A 25,261-nucleotide genomic window follows, 5' to 3' on the forward strand; every position below is an offset into this window, starting at 1 on the left:
TCTAGGTAAGCAGACAAAACTAATGATTAACTAACTGATACTAATATGGACTAGCGCTGCTATGAAGTAGTACTAATATCCAAACTAGCAAATGAACTACTTGATGAAAGTCAAAATGCATAAGAGAATATATATGAATGTAGCCATGCGGATGTGCAAGAGTAGTAGGCATGCAATAAATATAGATTTCCATCATTTATGCATGTTCTGCTATGAATGCATATGTCAAATACAAATTGCTAGTCGGTAGATTCTTTAAAAATTTATCCAGAACAGGAGGCTGGAGCCCACTATGTCCCTAAAAGTCTCCGCCAGTGGAAAAGCCTCCCAGAACGTTCTCTTGGATTTTGTTTTAACCTAATCCCCCACTTAACCGCGAGTAAGCAAGCACTAGCGCGGCGCCACATGCGTCACTTACATCGATAATGTGCATGTCACGACTCGCGCGTAAAAACAAACGAAAGATTTGTAGCCTGCGGTCGGTGTGATTGCGAACTTTCTGCGATAAAAAAAATAAGCTCACGAAGCCCGTTGGTGCTCCGCAACTTGAAGCTAGCTAGCGTAGCACTTTTGCTTCTGACTCGGCGAGAGATCCATGCGTCGACAATTCGACATCCTAAAACTCGTACGCCTTAGGATCTGTTTGTTACTCGAAGTTCATTATAAGCCTATAATAAGCTTAAATAGTATTTGGTTGTACGAGTTTTATAGTAGCAAATGATGTTTGTGCCCCTCATTAATATCCTTAAAAAGTGGATTGGGTTGTGGAGGGGTAGGGGTTGAAAAGTGCTATTTTTTAGTGAGGTCCACAGAAAATAAGCCTCATAAGTATCCCTTAAAGGAGCTTATGGAGAGATTTAGGGGGTGTTTGGTTCGGAGGGACTTATTATAAGGTCTACCAATAAACCCTAATAAGCATAAGTTTATCCAAATATGGAAGGTGTCGGAGAATTTTTCCAGCCGGGTGGCGGAGTGCACCTGCCTAATCCTAGCTTAGGATGAGTCTGGGGGTAGTCAAGGAATGCTCGATTTAGAGTCGTATGAACACGAGTAGCACACACGGGTTTAGAGTGGTTCAGGCCGCCTGAGCGTAATACCCTACGTCCACTGTGTGATGTATTACTTGTAAGTTTGGGGGAGGAACTCCGACCCTACGAGAGTGTGAACCTTCCTTTCTAACGTGCGCGCTCTCCCTTTATATGCTCAAGGGGAGCGCGTACACTGAGCGGGATCTCGACAGGTGGACCCGGCGATATGTTAAATAACGTACAAATTGGAGCCTTAAATGCCTCAGATTCGGAGATCTTCCTTGTCGGGTTCCGTGCGTATCCTTCGTCTGGATATGGTCTTGTGCCGTTTCGTTAGCATAGGGTCTGCTGTCGCTGATATGGGTAGGGAGAATCGTGCTATCGGTGTAGAGTCAGCTCCCGCTGATAGGCGAAGGAGCTATACCGCTATACTAACCTACCGAGATGTAGGCTTTGCGCATTGTAGCAGCGCACACTGTAGCCTTCCTGCGGCAGGTCATAATAACTCTTCACTCACGCGCGCGGCGCTGTGGTGTGACCATACGTCCTACTATCTTGCGAACCGCCTCGGTAACTGGCGGGCTTACCGTGCTGCTACCCATACCTGCCCAACGTGTCAGAGGGTAGCTCATGCTCTGTCTTGGGTGTGCGCACCCGAACCACCCATATTTAATGCGGTAGTTGGGCCGACTTCTCGCAGAAGACTGGTATCCACCGGACACGTGGCGGTGCTGGTTTAGCGGCCGCTTCCTCAGGGGCACGTGGTGGCACCGGACCCCCTCCCTGGTGGGGTAGGAGGTCCAGGCTCCCCTAGCTGGCCCAGGCGCTCAGGCCCCTGGTGGTCCGGCTTCCCCACGTGGGGGGCCAAGACCATCCCGCGGTGGTCTGGGCTCGTGGTAACTGTTCCTGAGCACTTTATCCTTGCGGGCACGTGGAGGCACCGGACCTGCTAGGACGTGGGAGGAGGTTCGGAGACTGTGCCCCCAGTTGTCAGGCCCGGACCTTACGCCCTGTCGGCCAGAAGCTTAATGCGAGGTTACGGATAAGCTCGCACCCCTCAGGCTGGATACTCTAGTAGGAGGTATCCCTGTTTGTATGTACCGACAGAAGGTTTGTAGATGAGGCTTATGCTCATAAGCGCCATGAGCCCATAAGCCTCTCCAAGAGATACTTATGAGGCTTATTTTCTATGGACTCCACCAAAATATCATCTCTTTTCTCCCACTACTCTTATCTCCCTCGCCTACAGGGGCATTAATAAAGATAGAAAAATCATTACCAACTACAGAAAATTTTTATAAGCCGCTACAACTAAACACCAGACATCACTTGGGCTCGTAATAAATCCTTCCATATGAGGAACTTATAGGCTTATAATAAATCTCTTCAAACCAACCACCCTTTTATAATAAACGGCTTAAGTCTAGATATTTGGATAGAATAAAACTTATTTGGAGTTTATTGGATGGAATTTATTATAAACCTCGAGTAACCAGACACCGCCTCGACTCGCCTCGCCTCGACTCGGAAAAGAGAGGCTGCTTGCATTGCTGTGGTCAACGCAGACACACATGTCCATATCACCGGAGTCCATCAAGCCGACGCTGCAAGTTTTGTGCAGGCATCCTTGCCTGTAGAGAAGCTCCGATTTGCACTTTGTTATTGCACCGAAAAATGGTCCAACGGACGGTCTCGAAGTTTTCAGGTTGGCATGCAGCACAACACCCTACGTTACAACACTGCTAGAAGAAGCTCACAGCAAGTCACAACAAAACTAACACACGGTACACCAGGCACCCCTGCCAGTGACTGCACTGGGGCAGATAAGTTGCCTGTGTTCTCAAAATGCTATACTGGAATCAGTGCCTCCTAGTACACTGCAACGCTGAACGTTATGGTGAGACAGCATGAGCTGCTTGCGACCAAGATCCCCAAGGCCACAATGCATCTGTGTTGTATTAGCCGGCCTCTCTCCGTGCCAGGAGGGAAGAGAGGTAGGTCAGCATCAGCTTACGGCAGCGACGTCCGTGGACGGATTGGAGTCGAGGAGCTGCCGGAGCTTGGGCTCGCCGTGCTCTGTGTGCCGGCTGACGCCCGGCGCGCTCGCGGTGCTGTCGATCATCGACAGGAAGTTCTCCGCGGCGGGGCGGGGAGAGGTCGAGGATGCGGCTGCTTTGTTCGGAGACGGTTCTGCAGGGGCCGGCAGTTCAGGATCCTTCAGTTTCACCTGAGAAAATAGTGTGCAGTTCCATCAGAGAAAGGTAGAATGAAATACTGCGCCTCGAACGGAGTACAGAACGTCAGTGTGTATAGCTGCAGCCTGTACACCGCAAAAGGTTCATTACCATCAAAGCGGAATTCTCTAATCTGAGCTTCTCTGAACTCTCTGTTAGTCTGCCGATTTCAGATCTAAGGGACGTGTTTTCTGCTGTAAGAGACTCCACTTGTGTAGCCAGCTCCTCTGTCTCAGCCTACATCAGGAGAGCATAAATAAATATTTGATAAATATCGCAAGGGCGATAAATCAAATCAAGTTCTCTTCTATGTTTAAGGATATTGCTACACATATCGCAGCCATGTTGCGAGTCAACGTTTACGTGAACAACAATGCATAAGATGGTGAAAACAGCACACCTGTTTTCTCAGCCTTGATCGTCTAGCAGACTCTCTATTTGATTGCTTCCTCTTTTCACGCTTCAGCTCCCTCTCATCCTGCCATGGGCAGATCACAAATAATCAGCACATCAACACAAAAGGTTCTAATATATAATATCATTCAGGGATTACTAAAGTCTCTCTAAAATAGTAACATGTCAAATTCAAGTTTAATGAAAAAAATATATATTTCTCTTCTGACAAAAGTCAATTTGCTAGCAATTCTCTGTACAAGAGCTGGTGGGATATACCTTGATTGACAAGTCAGTTGGTCCTCCAGTATGAGGCGGAACAATCACACCAGGAGATGGAGATATCGTTGCGCCCATTGCCCTTGAATTAGCAACATCTGTAGTGCTGGGCTTAATTACTGGAGTTGGAAAGCAGTGATGTGGCAAAATGGCTGTATTTGCCAGTGTATGGTTAGGAGCTATAACACCTTCAATCCTTGCAGCTGCGGATGTTTCGGCACCTGCAAATATATTTTAGTTATAAACATTTTCTTGCCAACTCTTGTGCTTGGAACAGGACTTGATCACAGTTAATATCCTATGAAGCAACTAAAAGAAAACATGCAAGCAAGACCACCAAAGAAGGTGTCTAGAAGAGTACGAGACGACCATTGTGGACAGTATAAGATAATAAAATTATCTACTAGCATCTGGCTCTAACAAGTGAATCCATGACATCTAATGAGTATTGAAAGAGCTGTTGGAAAAGGAAAATACCAGGTCCATCAACTGAGCTCCGTTTCCTGGAAGTTTTGTTCACCTGAATTATGCAAAAGTTCAGTGTAATGATGAAGAATATTACGATGGCAGAATATTTCAGGTATTTTCAATGCAAAAGCCAAAAGGTAATAGAAAACCTAATGAATACGAGCATGAAGAAGACCATACCTTCTGATCGTTTACATCGCTGGAGCCTTCTGCACTGTAATCTTCACTGAGTAGACCATCACAAGCATATAACGTCAGTTTACAGAAATAGTAACCAGAAGGGGGCAGTGAAAGCTCCAAAAATAGAAGGAAACATAATGCCAGTACCTGGATGACATTGTTCTTTTACTGTTACCGCTGCCAGCACATACTGCAGTCTGATCAATTTCTTTAAGTTTCTTATTGGAACTTTTCTCCTTACTGTTTGCAGACTTTGTTGGCTCCACACTCAATGGATTTGATACCTGGAAAGCATCATGGAAAAACCAAATTTATAAAATTGAACATAATGAAAAATTCTGAAAAGGAAATTCATAATCAAGAAAAAGGTTAGTCATAGGATCTTTACCATGGGCACAAGGGGGTGCGGGTAAGCTGCACCATGTGGGTACATTGCAGCATATGGTGTCCCGAAAGGGTGTGGCATCAGAGGCTGCAGAGATGCAGAGGGGGGAATTAGATTTTAATGCAGTATATGAAACATATTGTGCAAATGGAGATCGAACTCACATACCTGAGGACCCCACATATATGGCGGTGGATGACCTGGAGCTATTGCTGGAGCAAAATATGTTGGTGGCAAGACACCGGGGCCATAGTATGCCTGTAAAAATGCGTGCATATTCCTTAGACCCCTGTGTTCCTATGAAATGGGAGAGTGGAAAAACACGGAAACTCTACCTGCATGGTCGACCAATCAGGATATGGAGAAGGAGCTGGTTGATCCTGCAAATAAATATAATCGATAAGGCATTAATGGTAAGTAGTCCTACATTTGCAATCAACGAAATCTCAGTCGGAAAATATATTATATTATCATACCATGTAAGGTATGAAACCGGCAATAAACATAAGAACGAGTAGGCAAGAATTCACTGTACATGTTATGTTGACAGATTAAGGACGCTGGACATGAACTCCATATGAGGAAAGTGATCCAATTAAGCCTTGCTTCATTTTAAGAAAGTTCTAATTGTATAGATGAGTCAACTTCGAGATTTCAACAGAAATCAAGCTTCAGCTGGGATAAGTAATCACTACTACTGAATCATATTGTAGGAAAACAAAATACTGCTACTATATCAGAAAGGACTACCTTAGGAGATGATGTTGTATTTCCAGTCTTCTGGGTAGCAACAGCTTCATCGTGAGCCATGACTTCACAAATATCTGCTAGTCTGTCATGTGTAGAACTTCAGATTATCACACCATGTAGTTTATTATTTGTTTCAACAATCGTTTCAAAAAAAATTATTTTTTCAACAATACAATAACATGCAATTTAGTCAGCCAAAACAATATCAAACCAGCTTGAAAGGTAAAAAACTTTCCCCACTGAAAGGCGTTGACTTATGCTGCAAAACCCTATTTTCATGTTCAATGCTACAGACCAGAATGGTCCTGTTTTATTATCTGAAATAAGATCTGAACTGAAAGCCTTTTCTACAGCCAACTTCTTTTCATACAAAAGGTAATAGAAGGCACTAAAAACTCAGAAGAATTTTTCACGCATAATTATTAAATATGATATATTTCTCCATAAGTTACACCAGATAGTTTCGCAGGACAAAACCACTAGGGTTCTTTTTTAAACGGGGACAAAGGCACTAGTTCGCCCGGGAAATATGTGCTACGGATGCGTACGAAAAGTAAGAAATCTACCTCACAAATTTAAAACACACGCAACCGAGATTTAAAAACTGCAGCTGGGATGCACCTAATTTTTCTAACCAATATAGAGCCCCTGCTGACTCTACAAGCCTGCACTCAAGATTAAAGGAAAATCAAAACTTTCTACGAGGCTATAACTTTCCTCCTTCGATATCCAACGAACAGGACAGACAAAGCACAGAGTTGGACTCAGATGCAAGGAGATAAACGGCCTCCGACGAACTACCATGTTTCCTTTCGCCGTGACGCATCAATGCATCATGCACCCAGCTCTCAAGGTCTCCCTGATGAATATGTGTAGAACTCGAATTGCCCCCTGATAATAAGTCCCCCCGCAGGAATTACTCCCGTATCAACGATGAGACTAACCCAAATAACTAGATGCAGAACAATATCTCGATGAGATAACACAAGCATGAACCTACGCAGGGAAGCAGGAGAAATCCACGAGCATTGCGCACGAATTGGGACGGGAACCATCTCACCTCGCCAAATCAGGTGACGATTCCGCTCGGCAGCGGGGGCTCCACGGATCAGCCGGAGACGCGAAGCCAAATTGATCCAATCAGGAGATGCGTGTGCAGCGAGAAGGTTGAGAGACGGAGACCGCGGGAGGGGAGGTGGTGCGCTAGGGAGAGGCGACGCGAGGCAGGGGAGCGGGGGCGAGCGGGGAAGGGGGAGGAAGGGGACGAGGGGAGGGGTACCAAAAGCTGGAGCCACGTCACGAGACACGTGTCTGTGATAAGGACTGGGCCACTGGGGCGTGTCCGGCCAGGCTACCTGCTACAAGCACCTTGGATTGCATCCCACAGATTTGCTCGGACCCACTTGGTTCTTGGACAGCAACTGCTAAAGTTCCAAAACACTTGACAGAGTCATGTGTAAATGTAGGGTAAATACTACTCTAATATTTTTTTGGAGAAGAATACATGTCTAAAGTTAGGTTTTGGGAAGATATCTAGCTTGGTTCGGTCTCAGGCAACCCAATTTTGGAATCTCTTGTGTGGGATGAAGTTGAGCTTAGTTTGATCCGATCCTTAGTGAGGAGGAGGATGCTTTGATTTGGCAATAGAATTCAAAAGAAATGTACACCACACAATCCTTATATGCCATTATTAATTTAAGAGGTGTTCAACCAGTTTTTATTCCTGTTATGTGAAAAATACAAGTCCCTCCTAAAATCCAATTTTTTTTAGTTGCTTGCCCATAACAAGTTGATGATTACTAACAACCTATGTAGAAGAGGGATAAAAAATATTTGAGCTGTCGATACCGCTCTTGATTCATCACTTACCTCTTTTTAAAAGTGTGGTTGCTCGAGAGCTTTGGAATTATGTTCACGGATATTGTGGTTTGCATATCTGTTCTTATTTAATATGGCTAGCAAGTGGATTAGTGGAAAAAAGTTTGGTACTTTCAACATCATCTCTCGAGTATGTTGGTTGATCTGGCTAACACGAAATAACATGGTTTTTCATCATCAATACTGGTCGGACATCAAGCTGATCCCGAGGAGGATGAACAAATATGTTTTATATAGAAGCCAATATTAACAGAGACTTTGAAGACTGGTGTCGACCAATGGTGCAGTTTTCTGGAGGGAGTCATTAAGACGCTGTTGGCAATTGTTTCCTCATGAAGCGGCTCAATACAACGACCATGAAGAAGTAAGCATGAGAAGTTAGTGTGCCGTGAACTGAAAATAATCTGAATTTTGCTCCTGCGTGAACTACTATTTATATCTATCCTTAAACTGCTTTGGCCTCACTTTGTTGGGTGGTAAGCTGTCGGACTAGCCACCTCTAGTGTTGAGTGCTTTCTTTTTATCTGGAATGCTATAAACGCTGAAAATATTTAGTTTTGTTCTAATGTAATGAGGCAAGGCTTTATGCCTGACTTTATGAAAAAAGAAATACTCCTATTTGCTGTGCTATGCATATAATTGGGGCAAAAAAGAAATTTATCTTCATAGTAGCGACATTCATACTGCCCAGTAAAGACTATATTATATATATATAAATTAACTTTTTACCTTATTTTTCCTGTATACTATTAAATAATATCACGAATTATTAGCAATGTCGTAGATACAAACAATGCTTAAATTAACTAAAAATATATCGAAAGGGCACATAGCGGTGTACATTCCGAGGTGTGCATTGGATTATCGGTGGGGATGGGCAATGCAGCAAGTGGAGGGTGAGCTGGGCGAAGCTAAGTGGACGGGGCCCATTTGTTTATTCCTCGTCACCCCACCATCGGTTGTACCACCCGCTCACGTGTCGACCGTCTCACCGGCCTACGCGTCGCCGCCCGGCGTGCCCCGGCGGCCTGCTCAGCATCCCAGTCATGTGGGTGACGTGGTGGCCGCATCCCAGGTGGGCCCCGCCGCCTGGATCAAATATTTCGAGAACCTGGAATAAAATATTCCGAGACGACGGAGAAAAGGATTCTCCTCCGCCTTTTCTCACGCGCGCGAAAACCTGTACCTCCTTTGGCTGTGGGGCCCAGGTGCCGCGTGGGCCCACAGGTCGGCCTTCCTGGGGAGGAAACGGCAAACATGTGCGTCAATCCTGCCACGTCGAACGGCCCATGTGCGCCCGCGTAGCAGTCGGGAGGCGATTGAGCCACGTCGCCCGGCGATACGGTGGGAGTGGGCCCCGCCGGAGCGAGGAGACGTCACTGACTAGGTGCCAGCTCAGGGGGCCTAGCTAGCTTATCCTGACTTGGGAGGCGGATGGGTGATCCCACGTGGGTTGGTCGCATTGGACCAAGCCGGCGCGCTGCTTCGTGCACTCCTCCTCCATCCCCACCGGTTTCTACGTGGATGCTTGCAGCATGCCAACGCATCCACGTCTCTGTCGGCTTCGATCGGCAGAGAATGAAGCGAAGGGAGCTCGGCGGCAGGTTGATCGGCGTGGGAGGTGCGGACGGCGAGGAAACGTGGAAGTGGAATGGCTACGGCGACGGTGGAAGCAGGACCAACGGTGGGCAAGCTGCCGAAGATGGCAGGCATGGCGCTGGTGAGGCCGCGGGGGAGCAGCGTGAGAAGTTTCGAGGAAGACGAAGCGCACTTGTATACCGACCGGAGGATGAAGAGAGGAGAGCAAGCGCTGGATCCAGTCAGATGGCTAACGGTGTTTTTTTTAATGGAACAGGAGGGGCAAGGTTAGGCCCCACTGCCCCAGCTGATTATCTTATTAGAAGAAGCAAAAAAGCGAAAATAGTATCAATCATACAGCAAAAGGAAAAGAGGTGGGGAGAAATGGGGAAAAAATCACGACACTTTCACATTATATATTGTTAGCAAGCTACTCTCTCCGTTCCAAATTCTATATCATTTTAGCAAATCTAGACACGTAAATTGTATATAAATAAATAATATATCTATATATATTTAGATTTACTAAAACGATCTATAATTTGGAATCAAGGGAGTCAACAGATTAATGCTTCTCCCTTTGTTTCTGATCCCTTCTATCTTTGTTCTTGTCTAGCATTGCCCATCACGTCCTGTCCCTGCGGCTAAGACATGTTATCATTCATCACGTCCACAAAAAAGTGTCGTTGCAGCACGCTGCAACCTTGCAGGGCTTCTCGCACCACCTCCCTGTCGTCGCAACCTTCCAGTGCATTTTAATGGGTAGTGTTGGTTTCTACCATGTTCAATCGCTAGCTTTTCTAGGCAATGGTATGTAACCATTTTTAGGGGAGGAGAGTCGAAAAACAAGGCCCTTTAAACAAACTCAAGCCAAAAAGTTAGAAAACACTCACTCTTTTCTAGAATCTAGTAATCGTATTCTACATAGTCAAGCTGTTTCATTTTGTTCACGAATAGTCATAATAAGCAGAGATAAATATGATGCATGCAAATTTGTCTCGAGAGATACCCTGATAGTATTCTGATTATGAATATTTACCATGGATAGATTTTCACAAAACAAACATTCTTATGAGCTGTTGCTCAAAACTATGTATGCAGACCATCGTATGGTCTACAATGACACACTCAGATTTTACCAACGATATGTGGTAATACTAGCTCGACATAAAACTGATCAGGGTTTTTAAGCCCAAACATATACTAGGCCAAAAAGGTAAGGCATAGCAACACAGGACATAATAAAAGATATCATATGACAATCATTTTGTCGGAGGAAATCTCCAGCCGGGTGGCGGATTGCACCCGCCTAATCCTAGTTAAGGATGGATTTGGAGGAGATTTAGGAGCGCTCGATCGATGTGCGGATGAATGCTGGAAGGATGCAAGAATTTAGAGTGGTTCGGGCCGCCGGAGCGTAATACCCTACGTCCACTTTGGGGATGTATTGACTGATAAGCCTGAAAGGAGAGCAGCGCGAGCTCATGTGCCTAAAAACTTCCCCTCTAACGAGCACTCTCTCCCTTCTATAGTTCAAGGGAGGTGCCTACACAGTGCGGGACCCCGACAGGTGGGTCCGACCTACAGGGGTCTGCTCTATGAAAGATATGGAGATCTTCATCTCCAGCTCCTCTCCGTAGTCTTCTCTATCGGGAAGTTGACGTGCGTATCCACAGCCAGGATATGGCCGTGTGCAGCCTTGTCTTGCACAGCGACCGCTGTCAGTGTTACCCAACAGTGAAGCTGTGCTGCCACTGTCAGGTGCGATTCTGTCAGGCAAGGGAGCAGTGTTGACCCGCCGCGCTGTTGCCTCCGTGCGCACTGTAATAGCGCACGCCTATGCTATCTTGTTACGGCCCATCACTACGCCGCGCGCGGCACCGTGACGGGACTGCACGCCGCTGGTGCACTGTACACGGTGACACGACGTGCCGCCTTGGAAATAGGCGGGCTTACCGTAGTATCAGCCTACCTGTTTCGTGTGTCAGGGGCAGGCCACACTTTTTGACTTGGGCCCAGCTACCGCATTAAATGCTGGTAGGTGGGCTGGAGACCCGCGAAGGGTCTTCTGCCACACGCATGTGGCAGGGCCAGCCCCGCTCCTTCCGCAGGGGCGGCACGTGGCGGCACCGGACCCCTCCCCAGAGGGTGGGGGTCTGGGCCCCCGAGACCGGTTGGAGCGGTTAGACCCGTGATGGTCCGGCCATCACACATGACGGCCCCGGACCTCCCTGGGGAGTCCGGATCCGCGGGGCTACCCGAGAGCTCCCTTGCCTTCTGTGGCATGCGGAGGTCCTGGACCTCAGAGAGCTCGGGGAGGGTTCGGAGACCATAATTCCAGCTGTCAGGCCTGGGCCACATGCCACGTCTCCCAGGAGGCGAGGGAGAGATCACGTATGGTGATACGCTAAGGGACTGGACACCCTAGCAAAACATACACCTGTACTGACACATTTCTTTACATAAATATGAGCAAGTTTATGCTCAAAGATTTTCATTTCTACGCCGACAAACCAAACGCACGGCCCCTGGAGGCATCCACATTTCCAATGTCATCCTAGTCATTGCAAGAGCATATGAATATTATTTTCGACACATGATCCGTTTGATCATACAATTATGGAAGAGAAGCATGCAGATCACTGCATCGATGGGCTGTGTAGCTTCTTCAGTGCCAACCTTGCCTCGAGAACAAACATGACTAAACGGATCCTAACTTTGAGCTCCTTGATTGTATTAAGGTCCACCAAGTATCGCGTTCTCGATGTCTTCTCTGCTTAGGGCATAGCTGAATCTTCTCTCCACATCCTTCTCAAGATTTCCAGGGCCGCTTTTCAAGTACCTAGTTAACGATAAGTTTAACAATTTTGTCTTCAATTGATGAACAATTGAGCGATCCAGCAAAGGATTCATACTGATTTGATGACACAGTCAACTCATGGAAATCAGGAAGTAGCTGAAAAAAGGTAAGACACTGGGACACCAAAAAATCTTCAGAACTACTAGACGAACAATCCTTCAGTCATTCTTAACAAATACTGTAAATCCTAGCTGAACAATTCGTTATGTGCTTGTACAGAACAATGAAACATCCAAACCAAGTTCATCCCAAGCACCACATACAAGCTAAAACACAGGAAAGTGCTGGTCAAATTAAGAGCATGATTTTTTTAAATAATCATAAGCACGAATTGAATCCCCACGGTAGCACATATTGATACAGTGAGACTTGGAACTTGGAAGAGTAATATGAGGTTTGTACCTGATGTGGAGGTCGGTGACATCGAGGCTGAGGCGCGCGTGCCAGAGCGGCATCTCGGCGACCCAGAGGGCGGGGTCCTCGCGGGACTGCGTGAACCCGAGGCTGCGCAGCCACGCCTCGATGCACGGCAGGCTGTGCGTGTACAGCGGCTTCTTCTTCTCCGGCAGCCGCTCCAGCCACTGCGAGTCCGACGGCAGCGCCGCCGCCAGCGCCACGACCCCCGACCCTCTCCTCGGCCGGCCCCGCGCGCGGGATACCGGAGCCGCTGCCCCGCTCGGGCGAGCGGAGTGGAGGGCCGGGGAGACCAGGGCCAGGGCACGGAGCGAGCTCGAGAGGGCCATGGACATGGACGGCTTCAGGCTGCTGCTGCTGTGCTGGAATCCTGGTTCTTCCTACTTTACCTTATCTATCTGTTGGGCTGTAAGTTACTGGCCTCATGGTTTGTAGCCCATGAGCCAAATTCTTATTAGCCACACTACGTTTCAGGCTTCTGACTGGGCCGGCCCATAAACAGAGAAAGCTCAGCCCACCAAGCGGGAGCAAAGCGCGGGAAAACCCGCACTGAAATGGCGCCCGGCGGCGGGAAAAATCTTCCCTTCTCATCGCCTTCCCAGCACCGATCCCCGCCGCCTCTCCCCACTTCGATTCACCACTCCTCTCTTGCCCAGTTCACCTTCCCATCGCTCGCATCCATCCAACTGTGGCGAGCTCCAACTCCGCGCACCGGCCAGGTGGCTAAACCCTAGCGCGCGCCGCCATGGATTCGGCGGTGCTCTCACTCACCTGCGCGGGCCTCGGCGCCGCGAAGGAGGATGACGACGGCGCCGTCATCGGCTACGTCAAGAGCGACCACTGCCTAGGTACCGCCGCTCTCCCCGCTTTCTTTGCTTCTTCGGCAACGGCTCCGGTTTGGCCCCATTTCTGACCTGCGGCTGAGTGTTTTGCTGGCTAATTTGTGCTCTGCGCGCGTTTTTTCCGACATTTCAGATAATCTGAAGGATCTGCAGCGATTCCTTCGGCGGGACGACCCGCAGCGGCGGGAGGTTTTCAAGCAGGTCTGCAGGTGGAAGATTGCGTCGAGAGATCTGGTGCCCATCATTGAGAATTACCAGACCGACCGCAATCTGGTGATCACTGCGGGTAATTGTTCTTACATTTTGCCTCGTTGAACTCTCAAAGTGCTGTATATGAGTGTTCAGTTTGAATAAATCTCCGATAGAGACCTTATCACCCCCCCCCCCCCCAACACACACACACTAATATAGCACTAAAATTACGTTTTTGAATCCCTTTAGTTCAGTGATGCTCTGATGTAGCGCTCAATGTTGATTAAATCCTTTCCATTTTATTTTGTATTGTAGTGAAAGTACTGGTGTTCCTTACAATGCCTGTGGATCCCTCGTCAGAGGATGTTGCACAGCAGATAGAGTATCTGTGGGATTTGAAGGCTGCACTGACACGCAACGTTGCGGTGACAGTCATTGTGTCTCTTCTTGAGGACCCATTGGATCGCTTGGAAAGGTAAATTCTCTTCCCCCTTTTTTTCATCATTGAGCAGATACAGCTGAGAACACAGTGTTACACATGATGATCATGAAACACTGTTGTATAGTCAGTCTATTATATTTGCTCATATATCCTGGCACAACATATTCTCCTAAAGGCCCACATTATGAACTACTGCCTGGAACAAAAGGAAAGAGAAACATCAACATGAGTAGCCTGCAAGCTCTTGGAAATTGCATGAAACTCCTTTGTTTCCCCTGTCGCTCTTGTCAAACAAAACATCTATAAGATCGAGCTGATTGTATTCAGCAAGGAGAGTATAGGTGCAAAGAACAGAGAATTTGAGAAATTTGAAAGGACTATTTCTTAGAGTTCTTCCCTTGTTTATATATTTGCTCTTGACAAAAGCTCATTAATCATCTGAGGCATATTGATTTTGAATCTGGTCGCCTGATCCTGAACTTGTCAACCTTATTCTTTGATTTGTGGCCTTGTTCCTCTACTTCGCCTTAGACTGTATGAAGAAATCAGTTTGCAGACTGATTAAGTTACCGTGTCGCATTTTGTGAGACCACATTTAATATTTGTCTTTAGGATATGCAATGCTAAACTGGAACGTCTGGCCCTCATTTTTTTACTTGCCCGGGGCCCATCAAATGCAAGATCGGCCCTGTTTGCAGTGTGGGGATTGAATACCAAAGAGAAATAAATAAACAAATAAATAAAATTTTCAACTAGATGGGTTGGTACTATGTATCACAACAACATCACCTCTGGACAGTCCCTGAAGGGGGGAAGATAGTCGAAGAGTTGTGGGCTGGATTTCACTTTGAGCATTACATGAATTGATGAACCAAACTGGATGCTATTCCATTCTTGCGTGAGAATTTATTCCTCATATCATTCCACCCATGATTCGAGCATATTATTTTTGTGGATTCCATGTGGCAATCAGATAGGATAATGAATTATTAGGTAATTAGTTGCAGTGAGATTTTACTTGTGCCATTACCATGTCGGCAAGACTATGCCTGGTGTATGTACTATTATGTTAGATTGTTATCTTGGTGCTTGCATCTTCAGCTGCTTCGCTCTATAAAAAAGCTTTGCTAGTTTGTACTGAGTGCCAAAGCAAATCCTAGAATTTTGAATTGTCCTATTTGTGTTGACAAGTGGAACCAAACAGCCTAGGGCTATTGGCATTCTGATTCAAGTGTCACATGTAATGCTGTAGTGATCCAGAGACTGCTCTATGTATATATCCTGTTCTGAAGGGGCAGAAGTGCAAGTTTGTTTATCCATTAACATTATTATTCCATTCTGCTCCCTGTTTGCTATTTATTACTAGCTCTATACACTATATCTTCATATTGAGTTTTACCTGATTTACTGCTCAATGCCCAGAACTCTATTCACAGAAGATGACTGGAAGTTAGTTCAGTTGGTGCTTACTTTGTTCCGCAACATCTTGGCTATTAAAGAAATCACATTGCCTCAGAAGGCATCTGGAGAAGCTACCCACTTACTCTTCCTGGCTGACAGCTTTTTGGAGCTCATGTTCCAAGAGAATGTGATGGACCTAATCTTAGTGCTAACTCAGCATATGGATGAGCCCTCTGGTTATCTTAAGGAGGAAAACCTTCTTTTGATGGAGATCTATCATTATCTCTTCTTAGGCCGAGATCCAGGATTGATTGCCCGAGCTTCAAATAAAGGTTCAAAGGTATTCCTTCTTATAGTCATTTTCTTTTCATTTTGTGCAAGTACTGTTCAGTATTTTAGATGCCCCTTCTCCTGTCATCTGTCAGTGAAAAAAGCTTACTCCATTGATACTCTACAGGAGCAGGTTAACGCAGACATTGGTTCTTCTGTTGATTCACTGAAATTGATGATGGAGGAAGAAGAAAGGAAAAAAAGAATGTTCAGGCAACGCAACTTAGAACATAACTCACTCAGTGGGACTTTTACATGCTTTTCAGTGGTACTGTATACTTCTGAATTCTACTGATTGGATCCTGCATCAAAACCTGATTATCACATCTTATTGTCTTTGCTTGCATTTGAACTGGCAGGATGGATCTAAATCATTGTGCAAAGGGAACCCAAGCTCCACACCTGCAAATAGCCTCTTGAAAATACGTAATGTACAAAAGGGTCCTCAGAAAAGGATAGCCTGGGACAATGAACTTCTGTACATACCAAAGGAGGGTATTACAGAAATGCTTAGAAGCTTCCTGGATCAATTTTTATCTGGAGCATACAATAGTAAGTTTGTTTCAATCCATTTAACAGAACCATCACGTTTTGTTTCTGTAAGCTTGAGATAACGGGGTGGTTACCAGTCCTGATGCAGTCAGTTTGCGATGATATCAAGAATGAGCACCATTCTATCGAGAAATCCGATATATCTGCATTCTTCAAAGTTGCTCGATTCGTCTTAGCTTTCCAACATGAGAAGGCTTCAAATGACCAGGTTTGGAACAGGACTCATGAGCTGTTTATGCTTCATTTAATTATGTATGTTTTTATGTGCTATTGTAGAAGTTCCTTTGTCATTTCACTCCTTGTTCAGCGATGATGTCTTGAATTGCCAAGAGCCACAGTTACATAACTGATTTCTACTTGCAACTGGATTATATGAAAATTATGTTGTAGTTAGTTATGGCTAGCCTCTAGGTTTATTTGCCTTGAATACCATAACCATGTCTAGTTGTCTACCTAGGCTGATATATGATTATCACCCTTCCTCTTCCATGATGATTCATGACACTGAAACATTCTTTTGGTCAGAAATCTGTTAAAGAGATCCAACCATCTGAAGTTTCTCCTAGCAATGGGCATGATGATAATCTGCCATTCCATGGTGATATATGTGGACCTGTTGCAGCCACATTGAATGAAGATATGTTCAATATAGTCATTTCCAGGTGGCGTGAGGCACGTGAGAGCCTAAAGGAAACTAACGACTACAATACTCTTTCAGCAGCTGGGTCTTTAATGAAGACCATGGTAAGAGAATGTTTATTCGTAAAAAATACAAAGGGAGTGATGCTAAACTTAGTTCCTAGTATTCCACTGTTACATGCATATCGAACTTGCCTTGTATTTTACTTTGGAAAGACCGACAGACAAACTAGAGAGCAGTTTGCGAAAATGCCAAGGTGAGAAGTGCATGGCGAAACAAGTCCATGTTGAACAAGATCCCAGGGCTTAGCTCCGAAATTTTGATGCAGTACTCACTATCTAGTTCTTGGAAAGGTTTAGCTCAAGTAGAGATAGTGTCAAGTATGAAGGATACACATATGTGCCTAACCAAACCGAATTTGCTATGTAGAGCTTGACTTCAGCAAAATAGAGTTAAAACAAGGTAGAATTTAAATTTTCTTCGTTTTAAACAATTACCATAATTTAACCTGTCTTACCATGAGCAAGAATAAAAATACTAAAATGTATTCATTTATCTATTTATGAAATAAGTGCTTCCCGAGATACTAATTTGATGAACCTCATAAACTGCATTCATTAGTATATCTTTATGGATTATCCAGTTATTACTGCATGCATCTTGCGGACACTCAGACTGCAGTACCTTGGATTGCAGATTGACATGATATATTTGGTGCTAAAAGTACTTCCTGAAGATTCAAGGGAATCTCAGACAGCTCGTGTTTTACTGTACAAACTGTTCTATGATCAGACAGAACAAGGTCTCACTCAATTTCTGCTGAACTTGTTCAGGTCGTTTGATAGTCACAAGCAACCTAAAAGGTTAGTACATTCATCTGTCATTTGCATCCACTGAATTTGAAGTTTCAGGACATATAGTAATTAAATTAGTAGGCACACTTTATAAACTGGAAACTTGGCGTGTCATTCAGAACATTATCTGCATAATACCTGTGTCCCTGGTTTTACAAAAAGGTCAATATATAACTTTACTGTATGCAGCAAATAGATGACCATTGAATCATTGATTTCCTAAAATAAGCAGTTTCGATGTTCATGCTCTGTTTGTAATGATAGATGAACTTGCCCCCCCCCCCCCCCCCACCCCAGCTCCCACCCCCTTCTAAACCGGTAACCCAAGCAATCACACAATAACCTGCAAGATGCTGCATACCTGCGTTTCTTAAACTTTTTTATGTGTTTTTTTCCCCATGGTTTGAATTACATTTCCTTTCTGGTTACTGGAGATCGACATTACTTTTACTCATTGAATCCACTAAATGTACACCCTACATTCATTCACCTTTATTTAACTTCACCTATCTGTTCTTCTTATCAGTGATCTAGCAGATTTATTAGAGACAATTCATATTATGCTACAGCTCATGGAAAAGCTTCAAGCACGCGGTGCATTAAGGGTATGGTGGACTCTTTCGTAACTGTAACATATCTCTTGCTTATTGCGCATAGTTATTTTCTCTGCGCATCTTCATTTTTCTAGCAATTTTTGCTTCTATAGGTTTTGAACTGTTTAAAGTGAAGATGGATAGCATAATGCTCAACCAAATATTGCTCTATTTTCCTTTAGGTCGCGAAAAGGACAAAAAAGGGCAGAAAAAAGAAGGAAAGAAATGATAAAAACGAGAATTCAGAACCCAAAGCAGAGAATGTGGAACCAAACTGTGCTGATCCATCGGATGGGACCAAATGCACACCTGAATCAGTTCCAGATTTGAGAACTGAGGATCCTGCTGTAGAACCTTATCCCCCAGAGCAAGGAGAAGTCAATGCCAGTGGTGCACATGTACCAGATACACTTGTGGATACTGCAGTTAATATGGAGAGTACTGCTAATGCTGAAGGTGATCCATCTTGCACAGACGGTGTAATGAAAACAAATCTCATCGATGAAGAAGGCGAGGCATCAGATTCTTCAATTGATGATCACCAGCCTGCTACAAGTGAAGTTGATTTTAATGTTTCCCGATTAATATCCAGCCTTGCAAACAATTCCGTTGTGCAAAATGTTTGCTGGTTGTTGAAGCATTACAAAAGTAACTCGTATCGTACAAATCATTACATAATATGCATGCTTCGAAGATTCTGTGAAGATCTCGAGTTGTCACCAATGCTCTATCAGGTAAAAGAAACACCTACATATGTTTCCTCACATTTGTTTATTCTTTGGGAGCTTATAATCCTGTCTTTTGCAGCTATCACTTTTAACTACTTTCTATGATATACTAGCCGAACAGAAGTTGTCTAGTTCAAAGGAGTACACAAACATCGTAAATTTTCTTTCTAAAGTTGTGAGGAAAATGTTGAGGGCAATGAGAAAACAGCCATTGCTATTTGTTGACATATTATTTTGGAAAACACGCAAGGAGTGCCATTGTATCGATGCTGATGCACTACTGAATGAGCTTAAGAAAGATGCTGGAAACAAGAATGGTGAAATTGGTTCAAGTAAGGGATGGGGAGGTCCAATAAATATAGCAGATTCTCTTGGTGATGATGAAGCTGACTTGGTTATACCGCAGGCACCATATGATGCAGATAAGTAAGTTCTGTGCATTTGTTGTTGGTTATTGATTATTTTTTGTGTTACAACATACAAAATTGTGAGAGCGATAAAGTCAACAATGTTAATTTCCATTGGCATACACACAGGGATGGAGACTTATCAGCTGGTGAACGTGAGGATGATTTTCAGAAGAGTAGTACTACATATAAAAGGAGCAGATTGATGTCACTTTCCGACAGTGAAGCTGAGGAAAATGAGAGGTTCGTTTTAATGCTGTTCTGTATTTGAACACATAGCTAATTAATTGAACTTCAATCCTCATTAAGATTTGGGTGGTCTTAATATCAGGAACCATGTATCAAGAGGTTCACTGAACTCAGAAGTTCCAAAAAGACGAGGTCGTTCTATTTTTACTGAAGAGCAAGAGAGGCTTATCAAAGATCTTTATGAAAAGTAAGTGTTAAATTTCTGCCAAGAAAGAGCAATGTAGCTCAATGCACTTAATAAAGTCGGCAACTCAGCATTATGCAGAAATCATTGGATCCTGTTTATGTATGATTATTTTCTTAGTATGAATTTTGTGCTGATGTCAGAATGTGTATTCCTTTTTTGTTTGTAGATATAAGGATGATCGTAAATGCAGTCATCTAATAGCTGAGGCATTGGACCCCACCGGGAAGATATCTTCCGCTCAAATTTCTCGTAAGCTTACACAGTTAGGTCTCAGGAATGCCACGCGGAGAAAAAAAGTTGCAGATGGATCTCTCTCAAGTGGAGATCTGGCTACAGAATCACAAAATGACTCACTTGATGAACATAACCATGATCCCAAGCCTAAAAGCTCCCGGTAAGTATTAATGGTACCTAATCTCTATTCAGATGCTCAACAATCAGCTGCATACATTTTACCTGTAGAATTGATGCATTTGCATACTGATATTTTCAAAAATAAGTACATCAGGTAACCTAAGAACTTCATTGGAAATGGATACTATGTCAATCTTTTATTTACTGGGTAAAAATTTCTGGAAAATTCAATGCGATTTTCTTACTTTAACTATCTAATGACAAGTTTGCTGGTACTTGGTAGTTACTTTTTGTTAAACCTTAGACTGTGTTTTCCAGGACTAGGAGGAAAAGGTTACATGGGTCAAACTGGGGCCACGATGACACAAGTCATGGAAGATCATCTGATGAAGAAACGTTACAAGTACTTAAAAGCAGGTAATATACCCACATGTTTTCAATCAGCTAATTAAAACAAAAGCTCAACCGCACTGAGAAGACATCTCCATGGCTTTGCCTTAAGAGGAGAGGTGTACCAAACCCTTTAGAAGGTACCCGCATGACTTGCAATTTGCAAGGCACCCAAGTTCAAGACTGGGTGGGCAGCCTCTCAACTGGATGCTCTTTTGTCTATATTTTACTTTTGGTGTAAAGCTAAGAAACCAGGATAAGGATTGTGAGCAAATGCTCAGCAAATGCAGCAAGTATGATGGTTACGGTAGATGCAACTATTTTAGATTACATTTTCACTCCATAAGAACTGAGTGTCAGCATATCTCACAGATAGATGAATTTGTTTTACTCTTGTTTTTTAGTTTTCCTTTTCTGATATGCTGAGTGCCCTTTAATTACTGCAGAGCCAAAAATAAGAAGCTTCCCTTGGTGGACAGTTCACTGAGTGCATCACAGCATCAGGAAGCTCAGCATGACCCAGACTCTGATGATGCAACCATAGGATCCATGATTAGGTGAACTCATTCAGCTGTAGTGTATATATGAATACATGGAAAGTTAAATCTTCATGATACCAAATACTTGACCCTCATTAATTCTATAATTTTCTCATTTACATCCCTCACCCCTCAGACACATTTTGACTAAACCAATTCCTTTTCTGTTGACTGAAGTGGAAAAAAGAAGAGGTTATCCACATCAGAGTTTGAAGGGAATGTACAAAACCATAAAGAATCTTCAAACAACACAAACGTGAAGGATTCTTCACCAAGAGTATCACAACATAAAGAAACTGCAAGACAATTATCCTGATGATGAGACCATAGGATCCATGCTTAGGTCTGGCCATGCAGCTTTGCATCTTATTGATCATTTGAACCTTCATGGTTTCATTATTTAAAATGTCATTAATTCAATCTCTCCCCAATCTTCTTCCCTTGCTCATTTGAGTTAATCACTTCCTTTTCATTTTAACAGAAGTGGAAAAAAGAAGAGGTTAGTGAATTCAAACTTCTCAGCGAATATGCAAGAAGGCCAAGAATCTCCGAGAAACATTGGCCTTCATGATGAGACTATTGCTTCTAATATCATGTAAGTACATTCAATTTCAGACTAGAAATCCTTTAAATTGACAGGTTGCCTTCACAGGCTTGTTAGTGCAAGTTGATGTCTTGTATATCGCTATTGTGATATTCATAAAAATCAAGGTTGGTTTTTGATTGCTTGTAGGCTTATCTTGTGAAGTTGTCATAAAAAGAACATAGACATGAACTATGCAAACAGAACATAGCCATGAACTATGCAAACAGACAATTTCCTTATTTTGACTTGTTAACCCAATAAGTTACGTGGTAGGCGCCAGTTAGAGTGGCTTCTAAGCTATAAGCTGTGGATATGTTTTTGAAGTACTATGTGGCAAAAATGGCATCCTCTAATTGGACGTAGTTTCTTCTTTCCTAGATATGCAGTTTTATTGTGCAACATGAAGAGCTTATTTGTAAGACATCTGTTTACATTTTTGCAGAGTATATGTGCACCTCATTCTTGAGTGTTTATTTCTGTAGGGAACCCTTTTCTTAATTCCAGTTTGTCAGTAAGGCTTAATATTCGAGGATTGTGTCTGACTATCGTTTTTCTCATACCATGTAATTTATTTATGCCTATTAAAAGCCAAATAGCTAGAACATCCCATATCAATAAGAGAACCATACTACAGATGCATTTATCATTTACAAGAGAGTTTCTCACATTGCAGGGATGCTTCTCCAATTCATGGGCCTGATGCAGTAGATAACAGTGGCAATACCCGTGAAGCTGAACTTTTGGATGACTTTGAAGTTGAGCTAAATAATCATGAAAACACTGACCAAGGGATCACTGATGATTTAAATATCACGGAATCAGGGGACGCAACAAACTCTGAGGCTAATCAAAGGGCTGGTTTAAAAAGAAGACACAGATTGGTAATTGACGATGATGATGATGAGTAACTGTCCAGGTCAGGAGTTAGCGGATCAAAAGTGAGATAAAAAATGCTGTTTAGATGATCGGCTGCTATTTTCCTCGTCCTGCTGTCTGCGAGCAGGGACCTGGCAGGGTCATGCTTTCCAGTGCCAGTTACCACAAACTTCATTGTGACCTGCAATTTCATTTGTAATAGTTGGTCGGATCACAATGAAATGGAATCTGGCAGAGGCTGTAGAGCCGTGTGGCCTCTTGTACAGAATCTCTTTATGTATGTTAATCGTGGCTACTGTCAGTTGAAAGTACCCGTGTTGCAATGCTAACAAAGCTAATTTGGTTATGAAGCTCTCCCTAAGTCCCTACCGAGTTCTTGTTCCAACTGTGATTACCCTCTATTTGTTACTAAATCGCCTTGCCAGAAGCATGGTTACTTTACCTGTTGTGAATCTTCGGAACGCCCCTCGTGTCCTGATGATTTTTGCAGCTAGATTACGTTCTGTGACCTGTGTTGAGGGTTGATCCCAGTTTTTAGCGCTGACAATTGGACGGTGTGAAGTGATTGCGATCCGTCTTGTAGCGTCGAGACTCCAGAGTCCAGAGTCCATTCCCCCCTGCCCCGAGACGCGATGGATTGGCCCGGAGCCCCGGATGCTTTTGATCCTCCAGCGCTGAACTCCGAATCGATGAGCACCTTTAGCTGATGTGTTTCTACGGCGCCGTGGGGGCGTCAGCGGCGGCAGCGCGCAGAGGCGGCGTCGGGGTTCAGGTGCGGTGGGGGTGCCTGCGCCTGCCGCCGACCTGACCGCGCAGATTGCGGCTCGGCCATCCCAGTCATCCCCTTACTCCATCCCTTGTAGTCGGAGGCTTGTATCCTCTCGACCTCTCCCGTCCTGATGCGTTTGATATCTGGATATTACCAATAATCTGATCTCGGAGACGGCGTTACTGCGATTTACTGTGATTTGTTACGTTATCCAATTTCAGCAAATTTCTATCTTGTTTTGGGGTCGGGAATGGGAGGTGAGCTCTGTGGTCATCGCGAGGGATGTTTGCTGGGAACTTTTCATTCCGGTGATCCAACAGAACCGAGGTAAACATGAAAGCCTTCTGCGAGCGCGCGAGACCCGATTAGACGACAGCGCGCGGCAGCGGCCACCGGCCACAGAACTGCAGTTTAGTTTAGTTTCAGTGTTCTTTCGCCGGCAATTCTATGGTGATCAACACAACCTGGCTACCTAATACTTTAACAAGTGAAATTCATATCATCGATTGAACCACCAAGGTGTACTGGTGCATGCATTCAGGCTCAGGAAGGCCAAGCGATGTCGTTCATTCAGCTTGATTTTTTTTCCAGGTCAGTCATAGCAAATGCCAAATGGAGAGATACTCCCTCCAGGCCCTTTTCTAGGGCGTATTTCAATTTTGCACTGAAAGTTGAAGCAATTCAAGCAACCAAACTACGAGGCCTTGACTTGTGCTAGGATAGTAGGACCCGTGCTACTGCATCTACATTTCCAATTGAAAATGACCACATCATGCATATCACTGTATAAGATACCTGGTCAACAACAATCTAACAGTGAATCCAGTCAGCAGCTACCCGATCAAAACTAGATCTGAGCATTTTAGATCAACCAGGCGGGCAGAAAAAAGCCCGGTTAATATCTGCCTATAATTCATGTCTAGTCCCATCTATGGGCAATTTTCAGATCGGACCGAATTCGGGCTTCCCGCTTGTTTAGGCCTAATTTCCCCGACCAAGCCCGGCCCTATAGCAGGCATGGGCGGGCTAAAACCCAAAGGACTTGGGCCAGGTCCACGGCCGGGTCAAACCTAAAATGCTCGGATCTAAAATATTTTTGCATTCAGATTTTACTAAATAAAAACATCAACTCTGCACAAGTACTTCCGACCCCACAACCTGATGCATGGTGGTGGACATAGTATAATTTAGTTAGTATGCATAAAAATCTATATAGGTTATGAATATCTGAGCTCAAATAACTAAATAGCCTCCTTAGGATCTATTTGGATTGGCAAGACGTGTTGGGTGGTTTCTTGGTACTGGCCCAACAAGGAAGGAACGCAAGCACACCAAACACACAAACCAAATCCCCCTTCCATGAGGCATTTGCTTGCTCCTCCTCTTCCATTTTGATTTCCCACGTTGATAACGTGTACCACAAGATAGAAATGTCATGACTGATGAAAGCACATAAAAGAGAAGAGGTTCAATTACTTGCACATTCTAATATTTCAAGATTGTGTATAGATGAAACCAAACTATAAGTACCACGCCAGTGGGAGAAGAGTACATGTGCATTTGGCAGACATGCCCATTGAGCCACGCTAACAAGGTGCATGACATTTTTATATGATCTTATTTGATATATAGACTGGGCAACTTATAAGCAGGCTTTACCTATACCATATTTGGTAGTAGATTGCACAAAAACTATGCACTTTTATTGTAGATATATATATATATATATGATAGTTTTACCAGCACTTTTCTATATATAAATTCCTCAAGCTATGTCCATATGAATGGGCTAAAAAAAATCAATATCACTTGATAATAGCAAGCAACGGTGGCACACCAGGATGAACCACGTGGACACAATTGCTCACGTCTTCAATTTAAAT

At 44.1% G+C, this 25,261-nt stretch overlaps 3 protein-coding genes across 4 annotated transcripts; 1 reads left to right on the plus strand and 2 right to left on the minus strand.

Moving 5' to 3' along the window:
- Nucleotides 1-2,639: 2,639 nt before the first annotated feature.
- LOC112885812 (common plant regulatory factor 1-like) lies at nucleotides 2,640-6,972 on the minus strand. 2 transcript variants are annotated; one of them, XM_025951467.1, is made up of 13 exons: nucleotides 6,778-6,972; nucleotides 5,718-5,799; nucleotides 5,303-5,347; nucleotides 5,136-5,225; nucleotides 4,971-5,054; nucleotides 4,730-4,866; nucleotides 4,583-4,628; nucleotides 4,412-4,454; nucleotides 4,123-4,155; nucleotides 3,935-4,032; nucleotides 3,663-3,740; nucleotides 3,374-3,499; nucleotides 2,640-3,255 (listed from the first exon to the last, which is right to left on the minus strand). In XM_025951467.1, exons 2-13 carry the CDS (start codon nucleotides 5,775-5,777, stop codon nucleotides 3,034-3,036), a joined length of 1,062 nt encoding a protein of 353 aa, XP_025807252.1. In that variant the 5' UTR covers nucleotides 5,778-5,799; nucleotides 6,778-6,972; the 3' UTR covers nucleotides 2,640-3,033. The 2 variants fall into 2 exon arrangements, with proteins under 2 accessions (XP_025807252.1, XP_025807251.1); XM_025951466.1 differs by having other exon boundaries at nucleotides 3,935-4,155.
- Nucleotides 6,973-11,626: 4,654 nt separating this feature from the next.
- Nucleotides 11,627-12,823, minus strand: LOC112887641. The gene is made up of 2 exons (XM_025953876.1): nucleotides 12,436-12,823; nucleotides 11,627-12,015 (listed from the first exon to the last, which is right to left on the minus strand). Exons 1-2 carry the CDS (start codon nucleotides 12,780-12,782, stop codon nucleotides 11,910-11,912), a joined length of 453 nt encoding a protein of 150 aa, XP_025809661.1. The 5' UTR covers nucleotides 12,783-12,823; the 3' UTR covers nucleotides 11,627-11,909.
- A 369-nt stretch (nucleotides 12,824-13,192) lies between these two features.
- LOC112887640 (protein timeless homolog) lies at nucleotides 13,193-22,970 on the plus strand. The gene is given in 21 exon segments (XM_025953875.1): nucleotides 13,193-13,295; nucleotides 13,423-13,575; nucleotides 13,797-13,956; nucleotides 15,346-15,664; nucleotides 15,782-15,922; nucleotides 16,014-16,206; nucleotides 16,284-16,414; nucleotides 16,732-16,950; nucleotides 17,543-17,709; nucleotides 18,227-18,305; nucleotides 18,476-19,027; nucleotides 19,101-19,447; nucleotides 19,558-19,671; nucleotides 19,760-19,864; nucleotides 20,031-20,258; nucleotides 20,537-20,635; nucleotides 21,055-21,165; nucleotides 21,325-21,435; nucleotides 21,437-21,490; nucleotides 21,629-21,742; nucleotides 22,407-22,970. Coding segments are annotated over 21 exon segments (3,735 nt in total). The 3' UTR covers nucleotides 22,642-22,970.
- Nucleotides 22,971-25,261: the final 2,291 nt, after the last annotated feature.

The sequence above is a fragment of the Panicum hallii genome, chromosome 3 (genome assembly GCF_002211085.1).
Source record: "Panicum hallii strain FIL2 chromosome 3, PHallii_v3.1, whole genome shotgun sequence".
Classification (NCBI taxonomy): Eukaryota; Viridiplantae; Streptophyta; class Magnoliopsida; order Poales; family Poaceae; genus Panicum; species Panicum hallii.